General features: G+C 38.7%; 2 protein-coding genes across 2 annotated transcripts; one reads left to right on the forward strand and one right to left on the reverse strand.

Moving 5' to 3' along the window:
• Nucleotides 1-497: 497 nt before the first annotated feature.
• Nucleotides 498-2,218, reverse strand: LOC144640678 (uncharacterized; the record flags this gene model as incomplete). Its single annotated transcript, XM_078499766.1, has 5 exons — nucleotides 2,050-2,218; nucleotides 1,810-1,965; nucleotides 1,130-1,238; nucleotides 651-740; nucleotides 498-594 (listed from the first exon to the last, which is right to left on the reverse strand). Coding segments are annotated over exons 1-5 (621 nt in total), but the record flags the coding sequence as incomplete, so codon positions are not given.
• Nucleotides 2,191-8,434, forward strand: LOC144640676 (mediator of RNA polymerase II transcription subunit 12-like protein). The gene is made up of 11 exons (XM_078499765.1): nucleotides 2,191-2,297; nucleotides 2,367-2,441; nucleotides 2,533-2,577; nucleotides 2,742-2,852; nucleotides 3,603-3,692; nucleotides 4,654-4,813; nucleotides 5,189-5,367; nucleotides 5,873-5,983; nucleotides 6,463-6,656; nucleotides 6,874-7,204; nucleotides 7,852-8,434. Exons 1-11 carry the CDS (start codon nucleotides 2,220-2,222, stop codon nucleotides 7,999-8,001), a joined length of 1,524 nt encoding a protein of 507 aa, XP_078355891.1. The 5' UTR covers nucleotides 2,191-2,219; the 3' UTR covers nucleotides 8,002-8,434.
• Nucleotides 8,435-11,960: the final 3,526 nt, after the last annotated feature.

Below are 11,960 nucleotides of genomic sequence, written 5' to 3' on the forward strand. Positions count from 1 at the left end.
AGAGGTTAAGCATGACGTTAACGGCAGACGCCAAACGGCAAAGATAACTTCTGATTTAGAGTTCTTTTCTTCTAATCCGTAAATAAAGCACACAAAAATGGAATAATGTCTCCTACTATTCATTGCAAATACAAATAATTTCACTGTACTACAGGTACACACAACTAAAGAGACACCGCAAAAGTTTCAGTTTTGCCGTTTGCGGTTTGCCGTAAACGTCATGCTTAACCTCTCTATTAACAAAGAACACAGACTGAACAAAGCCAGGTTCTTAAAAACTGTACTCAGTCTCAACCCTCCAAGTTTATTTTTTTCCTTAGTGGCCATTTGGCTACCAACTACTCAAGTTTTGGTCGCCAGTGAAAAATTTTAGTCACCAAATTAAGCTGATGCTTTCAATCCTTTCTCTCAATTTTAGTCGCCAGGCTGGCGACATCAGTTCAAATTTAGTCGCCAGCTCCAAAATTTTAGTCCCATGGTGGCTAACATGTTCTAACCTTGGAGGGTTGAGACTGGTGCTCACTAAGATGTTTTGTGATCGGTGTCCGGTGAAGATCAAATATTTCTTTCACTGGTGGCAGAAGTAACACGTACCTAAAATTAGATGTCTTAAATACATGTAAACCTCACTGGTGTATGTCACTACTCACATCATTGCATATCCTTCCTTGCTCTCCTGTTTGTTTTGTGAAGAGCTTTTGCCAAGCATTCTAGATGCCATTTCTTTAGCTTCATCTGGCCTGAGGAAATACGATAATAGTCATTCAATAAATATATTAATGAATGGCATAAAATAGGCTGTGGCACACCATGCTACATGTACACTCAGCAAACATTGCAATAATTGGCCAGAGGGAAATGACATTAATGACTGCTATGTACTGCCATGTTACTGTCATGAATTTGTTTTTGGTTTGAAAACTGTAAATTCAAGATAAGTGGAGGATCTATTGTATAAAAATGAAGTCATCACTTGTGCTGTTGTCAGACGAGTCCTTCTTGTGTGTTTTATATATGTACAATAATAACAGAAATTATGATGTAAAATATTATAGTGCAAAATGTATATCTCCTTTACAACAGAAACTACCGGTACCTCCTGTACATGAAGGTCGGCTATCTTACTTACGAGAACACAATCCTGACTCCTCCTTTTAGCCCTCCTTCAAATGTTCCTTTTCCACGTCCACCTGCTAAAACCTGAGCCTTGACCACCAAATCAGACTCACTTTCTAGACCTTGCCAGAAAAAAGGAAGAAAAAAGGTGAAATTCTATACTTGAATGTACAGGTTAGATGACCATGTATAAAATTTACAACAATTAAAGTTACTGAGGAATGTTCTGTAAAGGCTGTATGGGCCTGTAAAAGGGTGCGGGGCTTTGAATGAAGGGGGGGGGGTGCTTAAAAGAGCTCATTAAAATGTTAAAAAATTGCAGTTTTAAAGAGGGGACTGAAAAGGTGCAAAAGAATTAGGAGATCCAGTTCTACATTGACATCCCAAACATTATTTTAATTGAGAAAATAAACATTTGTTATGTTAATGAGTAAACTATAAGACTTACTTTTATATGTAAACCTATACTACTGGTGTTGATAATAATTAATGCTGTCTATTGTTATCAATTAATTTACCAACCAAAAACCCGATGAGTGTTGAACTGTTGGACATTTGAATACGCAAGAACATGTAAACAGTAACGTTTCCAAAAATTATAAATGTGCATAGGTCGGGATGTACATGTTCTTTGTACGTACAACGTACATCCCATCAAACACACAAAAAACTGTCATTTGAGGTAATACGTACCTAGAGTACTAGCTATTTCATAAGCTTGTTCAGGCGTTTTAGCAACACCCCCTGAGGTGTAAGTATCCCTGCTTCTTGAAGAAGTTTCATACTGTAATGCTCGTGAATAGATAGGTCTCTGGTCTGCTGGTGTTGACAGCCATTGACACCTAAAACCTGCAAATTAAACGTCAATTAACGGAAAAATAAATCCTGTTCTAGAAAGATATACCCTTTCTGCTTAAAAAAAACACTGCGTACCCGTGGCAAAAGCCTTGCTTGCGATCTTAAGCCGCCAACACATAGCTTGCGAAGGCCGTTCAAAGTGGCAGCCATCTTTGTTTTCGTCTCGCCGGTATATCACGCAAGCTCTTACTACTGACACCGCGGACTCACCAGTAAGCGGGCTCAGCTCGAATGCATGATCCATCATGGCGGCCCCTCGCCCTCTAAAAAGACCACGTTTGGGTCAGCCAGACGTATATCCACAAGACAGTAAACAAAGAGAGGTATCATAAGTTGAAATGTTCAATGTCATTATTATAATAATATACTCACTTTGCTCATAATCTTCTCAGGATGAGCTCACCGAGGAAAACGTCAAAAAAGGCTTCAGCTATCAGCCGCTTCCCTTCAGTTCGGGAACAATTGAGGTTTGTAGAAATCTATTTGTCATTTCCTCATGCGATGCGGTGACAATTGCTTAATGGAAAGAAACCTGATTGTACTCGATTTGTTTTTCAGTATGGATCGGCGAAAGATATCATGTCGAATGTGCCACTGTCGAAGGTACGTGAATGATCAATCAGGGAAATTGACAATGTTTACATGAAAGTTATTTTCAATTTCAGGATACTCCGACTTTGCAATTTAATATCAATTATTACTCAATCTGTTGCTATATATTGTTAAAGCTTGAACTCATTTTCTCTGTATTATTTCTTTCCTAACAGTTTGCACAAAACTTCAATGCCATTTTGCTGGAAAAACAGAAACAAAACACCTTTACGTCACAAGATGGAAACAAGAGGAAAACACAGTCCGTTAAAGATAATTTTATGCCAGTAAGTAAAATTTACCTCTTAAGAAAAAACAATCAAATTGCCGACATGATGCTCCCTCAGGAAAAAAAATTTCTTAACCCCATCAGACAAAAGCCAACTTTATCCCTAACCCTTCAGAAATATTTAAAAGATCAAAGAATGTCGATGGAGCTACCCCCTCAGAAAAGACTTTCAAAACCCTTTCAGAAAAACTTGTCAACAGAGGGGGTGTGGATATAAAAATTAATGGAATGGCCCTCAAGTAAGGCATTTTTGGGGGGTCGGTACATAACATGGACCCCTCATTTGGACCCCCATCTCATTCTGGACCCCCTATTTTTCCCAGAAAAAGATGGGATCGTGATTTAAATATCTAAAATATGATTGAATTATATAAAAAATCTGAATAATGAATAAATTACCACAACGTTGTGCCTGGAATAATCACAATTTCACAACCGAATCGCAGAGTTTACCACTATTTGCATCGATGTGTGACTTCAGAAATCAAAACACCTGCCAAATTGTTCCAAGATGAGGATCAGGTGGGGTTCAGGTGGGGTCCAAAAGGAAGTCCAAATGAGGGGGTCGTTGTTTTGTATGGACCCATTTTGGGGGTCCAATCTTGGACACTTTCAAGTGGGCAAAGAATTGAGAATGTGATAAAAAAAAAGAGAGACAATCATGTGTGTAAATAATTCACTTTTGATGTGGCAGCTTACCCAATGAATGAAAAATGTCAAACTGACACTTTCATTTCTATTTTTGCAGGTGCATATAACTGCTCGTAATCGTGCATTCATATCGTCATGGTTTCAGGATCTTGCTGGGAACAAACCCCTTACAGTTTTGGCCAAGAAAGTGAGTCTGTAGTACATTTTCATTTCAGGTCATCAGTTACAATCTATATGCCTTGGCATTCTTCCAGGCACGGCGGAGCCGGGGGCTGGGGAGTTTCCCCAGGAGCCTGAGAGTTTCCTTTTGGTCAATTTTGCAAGCCTTGAACAATTTCCCAAAATTATAATAAAAAAAATTATTATATTAAACTGATATCAATGACAAAAAATGTGGTTGTAAAAACTGATGGAAAATGCCCTTATTTAATACTTATTCAATAAATTAATGCCAGGCCTCAAATAAATACCAGATTCAATTAAATAGATGCTGAGCCAAGCCCGTGTTTTAAACAGACTCCCCTGGCCTGTCCCCTCTCCCCCCAGCTACACTGTATGACCTGGAGAAGATAGTGGAGGGGGACGGGCGTGGGAGACCGGAAGAAAAAGGGTGGGGAAGCAGGAGAAGAGAGGGCGGGGAAGTGGGATTCCTAAGGAGGCGGAAACTGGGAGAAAACAAGTAAAATTTTGCAATGTTTTGTTACATTTCACAATAGATATGGGACAAAGAGAAGGGCGCCACTACGGAAAGGGGCGGGAAGTGGAAGTAAAAGGTACGGGAAGCGGGGAGTAAGCGGTACGGGAGGCGGGAGGTTCAGACCCCCCTGTTCCCACCCACAAAATAAGTAATGATCACTGTTAGGGCAAATAAAGGATCAAAGAAGCCCATTAGACCATATAAAATTATTCATATTTTTGGTATTGGACAGGAACTACATGTAGCTTGCAATGGAGACTAATGCGGGGAATATCATTAATAAGAGCTTCAAGTGATTTGCATTTCAAAAGATTCCCCACATTTGCCCTAATTGCAAGCTAGTTCCAGTCCAATACTGGTAATACGAAAAAATTATGGTTTATTGATATTTATCTACTGTACAGGTCAGAGGTTTGACAGCAGTTGTAATATTGTTTGTCCATTACTGCAGGTGCCAATTTTCAATAAGAAAGAGGAAATATTTAGTAGTCTGTGTGATTACTCCATTCCAATGCTGCGAGCTGCATGGTTTATAAAAATATCATCAGCTTACAACACAGGCGTCAATGAGTCCAAGGGCAAGAAAAGAATTATGGCAGACCCTGCATCAGGTATTAATTCTTTTGTTTTTGTAACATGTACTTCATGTACATAGGCATGCATCACTTTAACAGTGTAAAATTAAACCGTAACATACATACATGTATATACAAGTCAAGAAAAACCATAACAAATGCATGCAGTAGTTTGAGAAGGTACAATGAACATACATGTAGTACATTGTAAGCTTGACCTCTCTTACTCTATCAGGGCTAAAATCGTGCACTGCCTGAGACAACCAAACAGTATTTTGAGGATTTCCCAGACATTAGCAGGCACTGAACAGGCACTAAACAAAAAGTGCATGGGCTTAAACTTTGAACCTCCCAATCTCTCGTCTAATGCACAAACAAGATCTACATGTGTATGCTGCATTTTTTTTTAAGACTGGACCCATGCTCTAACAAAATTCTTGAAGGACCAGTTAAACAAGATTGCAGATTTCTATCAAAGCCACTTTGGTGGGATAACTTCCACCCAGCACCAACAAAGAATGACACCTGAAATGGAACAAGCATTGAAACAGTGGAACTACACTGTACGACTATCACACTGGCTGTATGAGGTGAGAGGTTCTACAACATTCAAATTTTGTTGGGATAAACCTGCATTTTGAAACATTGAATATACAATCAGTGAGAGCAGGTGTGAACCTTTGGTTCTTTTGTTGACACTTTACTGCCACCCCTTCCCCCATTCCCTTCTCTGATGGGTACCAACTCTCCATGGGGGCATATGGCTTGGTTGCAGGTGTTCCCAGTGATGGGAGCAGTTTATTGTTTAAAGACTGACTGATCACAGTGGAGGCTCCTTTCATGCCAGGCACCCATCTTCCATGATATAGTTGTTAACAGGACCAGCATCCATTAAGAAAATTAATACTTATACATGTACATGTATTTAGGAAACTGTGCATACAATGTAATGCAGTTTGGACTCTGGATTAAGCACTGGTTCAAGCACTGTCTGGGCTACTTTTTGGTGTTGTGTTCTTTGTCAAGTCACTTAGCTATTCAAAGCTATTGTTTCATTATGATTCTTATTTATTTTTGTACATAATTATTTTGCAGGAGAGCCTTCTTGATAGACAAGACTTTCTTAACTGGCTGTTGGATTTGTTGGATAAAAGCAAGAATGCTGATGACTTGCTGCTAAAATTCCTAATCCCTCTTCTGCTTAGGGTAAAATATGCTGTCCATTCTGTTAACAAAGCTTAGAATAATTATAATATTGTGTAATAGAAATTTGTGACGTTGAGCATTCTATTTGTGCGAGTTGTGGGTACAGTACATATCCTGCAGCCTCCAGACTCCTATACAGTGACCTCTCTCTAAGGAGTTCACCCTCTGATCCAATATCAAATTAGGTAACTGCCTAAGGGAGGTGTCCACCTAAATGAGAGTCCAGTTAAAGACAAACAAGTCAAATTTGCAGTGGCCAGGACTAGCCAGCCTGGCCAACCTTGTCCATCTTAGGGAGTTGTATGCCTTACAGCAGTCCCAGGGTCCACTTTGACAGTTGATTGGTCACATCATGTTACAGGAACCATAAGCTAAGTGTCAGCTGTGTAGGCCACTGAACAAAATACATTACAACTGTGCACAGCAAACACGTTTTTATGCTGTAACTTACTTTTCATTGTTGTCATTTTCATTTCTAGTATGTTGACCAGGTAGTCATGTCTCAAACCCTTGCCAGAAGCCTCGCCCAAGTTTGTTCCAGGAAGCTGTCAACATTATATTCTGCAGCTGAGCAGATGCAATCTGAACAGCAAAATCAAGGAGCAAGCAGCAGTTCTACTAGGACAAGCAGTTCATCTGTGCCAAGCCCTGTACCATCCATTACTTCAGAAAGGTATAAAGTCAAGTGAACAATCAACAACAAAGTACAGCCAAGATTAGCGCTAATGAAGGGGCTCCCTGAGACATCTGGCTTTTCCAAAACAGCACAAGCACTTGTCTCCCTTGTCTCGTAAAATTTGGAATTTAGACATTATAACAACTAAATCAACATCTACTTGTGGTAAGAGTGGTAGAGTTACAGTTTTCTTTTTTTTGGCTTATTTTGACAGCTCAACTTTGACAGCCATCAGTGCTCAGTCACTTCCTGTCCTCTCGCAGTACAAGACATGCCCTCAGCACCACGCTCTTGTTCTAGCACTGAGTTCCGTTCTCCAAACTATCGCCATCAGTTGTCCTGGAGCCCTCATCTGGAACTCCATTCCCTGTGGAAACAGCTCCAGTAACACGACAAGCAGTGGAAGTAATTCCAGTGGGACAAATGCCGATGCTGGAGCCAGTAAACCTGCGGTTTTGGGATCCCCATTGGACAGGCTGCCTATCGCACCATCTGCAATGCCTCTTCCATCCCCTGGAAATGCACAGGGATCCCTAAATTCTGAGGTTGGTAAACTGTTGCCTGTAATATATATGCAGTTTTTTGTTTCTGTTATTCATGGAAACATTTACTTTAAGACATCTCTTGTACATGTAAGTGTGCACCCCCTGCCCCCCACCCTTAATTGCAAGGACACTGAGTCATGGTCCTGGTCATCCCACTTGAACACTGCATGCACATATAATACTGTAGCATTTTGTAATATAACCAGCAGTGAGTTGGTTACCTTCCATAAACAGACACACTTGGGTTACATTTACAGTAGTGTTATTGCTGTGACATGTAAAAAAATAAAGACATGTCAGGAGAATGCCCGGCCAGCCCTTATGAAAATAAGGCTTTCCAGACCCCAAGATACATGTATTTCTTCCTGTGCGAAGACACTGTGTCCAAATTTTGGAACAAACACTTTTGAAAAATAAACTTGTTAATACTGCATGATTGTGTACATGTAATCATCCAGGCACCAAAATAATTTTAATCAAGTGTCTTAGGTGTGTAAGAGATCCAGGGGTACATTGTGTACCTGTATGTACATGCGCAAACTAACAGGCTACTAATTGTTAAGGCCCCCTGTGACACAAGTTAACTGGACATGAGCCAAGTACAGCTGTTGTAACTTGCATCTTTCATTCTTATTTTGTAAATGCAGCTGTTGTCTGTTCTGCTTGCAAGTGAGGAGGAGATCAAAACCAGAAGTAAAGCTGTTGAGTCTCACTGGTCCCCTGATAAATACCAAGACAAATCTTCAGGTGAGAAAATTTTACTGTATGCCACTGCTATGATGATGTTATATAATTGATGTACATGCACACCCAACACTGCTGCTACATGTACATGTATATTAATAACCTGGAGGAGCAAGTACTTGTTTTGGCAAATCATTGTACACTCATGTACAGGTGTACAGGCACCACAAAGTTAACATTCTAAACATTGTTGTGTTAACTTTATCAATTGCCATCAATAAGAATGACCCAACTAAAACCCTGGTCAGACAGACTCAATATTTTGATTCAACATCATCAAGGTAAAAATATTGGAAGTGTTTCATTATCCTTGATACACTGTATGTTATAAGGGCCAATATTTGTGGAACATGCGTGTTGCATGTTACGTGGAACATGCATATGCATGTTGCATGTTTCATCTAAGTCATAATAAAAGTTTTTGTCCAACACATTCCTGACCAACATTGAAAAGCCCAGTGGATCTAAGTTCAAGATTCTGCAAAACTCATTGCGTTCATTTGGTCGCTACCTGTTGCAACAACATCCAACAATGTATGAAGATGTTGAATTAAAATAGTTAGGTAGGACCATTTATGCGATCAACCAAGGCTTGCATTATTTTGAAACAACTTCCCTTACCAATTAAATTAAATCAGTTCTTGAAAATGGCAGTACAGTATGTGTAGTCTGATCAAACAGCACTTGTTCCTCAACTGTACAGAACCAAATGTTGTCAAACTCATTCACTTTAGAATAAAGCAGTACATGTACATTACCAAATTATATCAAACAGGCATAGGATTTAACTTCCACTTATTTTCATGCTCACCTTACATGTGCTCATTCTGAGACTGGGGGCTAGGGAAGGGATGCACCATACACATGTACAGTATAGCCAACTGTTGAAATGAATGTGTGAAGAACATAATTCACCATCATGATGCCACATCACATGCATTAACAATGCTTGATATCATGCTTTACCGCATTGCCTTTCTCTGACAAATACAATCATTTATGTCTCTTACAAACTGGTCTATGTGTTTCTGTTACAAGTACATGTAAGAGATAATTTAAATTTCACACACTATTGAAGATAATTCCCCATTTGTCTTTACATAGTATGCTCCTTCCTGTCATAAAATACTGTTTAACAAAGTAAAGTACTGTCTACTCACTGTTGCTTGATATGCTTCAAAACGTTGAGCTCAATGTACATTACAGTATGTATCAACAGCTCTATTCTGAAGTTGCCAAAAGCGCTGCATACATGTATTAGTAATTCTGCTTTTCTACCATGTGTAATTCTAGGCTGCAAGCTTCCATGATCACACATAATTATTTTTATTATCATTAATAATTAATTTTATAATTAATGCCTTAATATTTGCTCTGCATAAATTAATTACAACTATATACAAGTTAGTACTATACATTTGTACAATGTACATTCACTTCATTTCATTTTAATGACAAGCTATTAAACTTTTAAAATAAGCTGCAATCTTACATAAAGTAGACTGCAAGTATCTATTAAGTAGCAATCTGTACATACATGTATAACAATTAATGTATGATTAAAAGCATAATTTAAAATTGTAATTTAACACTATATTTACCTCATGTAACTTCTGCAATTATAGTAAATTGCTGTAAACAAATTAAAATTAATTTCTTATTGCTCTGCATTTTGTGGCACCACATATACATGTATATACACTTTGGTTGATTTTGAAATTATAGCTGTCCAATAATTATTAAAATAATTATGAATAATGTTGGGTCTACCAAATCTGCGAGCCAGCGAGCCACGCGAGCCACAGTGCGAGTCATGCGAGCCAAGCGAGCCATGCGAGCCATGCGAGCCATGTCTGTACGCCATTTGTGAGCGATTCCCTTTTTCTTCAATTGGTCGGGAAGGTCGTCGCTTATTCCACCAGCAAAAGTCCTGCACCTCAGTGGAGTTTTACCTGCGACTTTTGCTTTAAGCCGCCATCTTGTAAACAGAGTTGATGCTGGTGTACGAATAAACGGTACCACGGTACCTCGCTCGCTCCCAGGGTCCTCTCTCTTTCCCTGTTGCTGGCGGCCGAAGTATGAAATACTCTACAGTGTTCCTCGTGATGGCTCAATTGGGCGATGCTTTCCTTTTTCATTTTTTTCTTTGTTGTTATTTCTTTCTTATTTTTTTTTCTATTAAAATCACTCGATATCCGCCAAAAATATTGAAAAAAATTTCGATAAAATTTAATAACATTTAACATGAGAATGAAACTTACAACTCCACCGGTACCGCTCCGCTACTCGAATGGGTATCCTATGACAGCTGTCACTCATTGCTATTCACGTGAAAAATCATTCAAGAAAAAAAAGAGAACAGCGCAATTCAGTTCGAACTTCGTGTATTTGCGACAAGAATGGTAAGTAAATCGCGTTATTTTAACAGGTTTGCTCTTTAGTGAATCAAATTTACCAGACCTCTGACAGTACGCTGACTGTCGCATGTGGTTGCCTCTTTCTTCAGACGAGTGTTTCTTCAAAACTCGCCACTAGAGTGGCGAGTAAAATAGCTCCCTCCACCTCCACCTCCACGCTAATTACCTGCACCCCTACTCTCGGTAATTTTGCACTCTCCCCAGTTTTCTCTCGCGTTTAGGAGGCAAGATGGCGGCACGGAAAATCAAGGACTGTGATCAGTCCGATTCCGATCCTTTTTTCATGTCTTTTTACTTGAAAAATGTAAATGTAAGAAATAAAAATTCTTCACATTTATACTGTGGCTCGCTTGACTCGCGTGGCTCGCATGGCTCGCATGACTCGCATGACTCGCACCAGGCTCGCATGGCTCGCTGGCTCGCAGATTTATAAAACTCAATAATGTTATATGACATAATTTCACTGTCATAAGCCAATGCTTATCTCATTATCTGTAATGTAATCCCTAACATTCATTAGCTAGTATGCTTTTAATTTATGCTACATGTGTTTACTTACAGTATACTGAATGTGTACATGTAAACTTTAAACAAATTGTACTTAGCTTGTGATGTTTTCTAGTAATTATTAGTGCCAAGTGTAACAAAATGTGGTTCCAGATGTAAGTAAATATGTTGTAGACCTTTGTCGAATTTATTTTCTTGAGAAAGGTAGATAACTTAAGAAATAAATAGAGAAGCTACTGCCTAGATATTTTTTGGTATGGGAGCTTAAATTATTTTCTTTGCCATCTGTCAGAAGACTCCTGTAGCATTAGTCAGTTTACTTGAAGTTTGCATGATTAACTTTAGACATATCCTACCAACCCCATTCATTGACATTACTTCACTTCCTGTGTTAAGCTCAATTCTGGGTACTAGGCAGATTATCTTTGGCTTAGAAAAGACAGGTTACCAACAGTTAAAGAGTAAAGTACCAGTGTTTTTTTCTTCAGTTAGTAACTCCGACATTCTGAACAATGATTTTTTTAACCTTTGATCTTTTGATTCTAAGTCACCACAGGACACTCACCTGACCTTATGCACAGTAGTACACCTGTGACATGTGCTGATATGAACCTTGCACAGTAAATCTTTGATCAGTCTAGTTGTGCGATGATCTCGTCTCTCTCACTCTGTGATGACGACAACTGTAGAAGTTTCTGCACACTGAATGGAAGATCATTAATCATTTATCACGCACTGGTGTCGTGGGGCTCTTTTCTTGTTTTCATGACAATAATTTCTCACACCTACTTTGACTGCCTTTGACTTTTGGTTACAAATTAAACTAATTCACCATCCTCTTTCCATTAATTTTTATCTGCATGTTAGTTGCCAATATACATGTAAATTATTATGAGCATGTTGTCATAACTGAACAGAAATTTTAAAAATAATTTATTTTTAACGCTATACAGTGTACAGTTTGTTGTAATTAAAACTAGTGTCCCTAAATGTAACTAAAACACCTGGTCATCTGAACTAGTAACACTTTATCCATGATTTACAATATTTTGCATTCCATGATAATATTTTAAGATTTTCAGAAAACT

This window comes from Oculina patagonica, unplaced genomic scaffold (assembly GCF_052425735.1).
Source record: "Oculina patagonica isolate OP01 unplaced genomic scaffold, crgOcupat unplaced403, whole genome shotgun sequence".
Lineage (NCBI taxonomy): Eukaryota > Metazoa > Cnidaria > Anthozoa > Scleractinia > Oculinidae > Oculina > Oculina patagonica.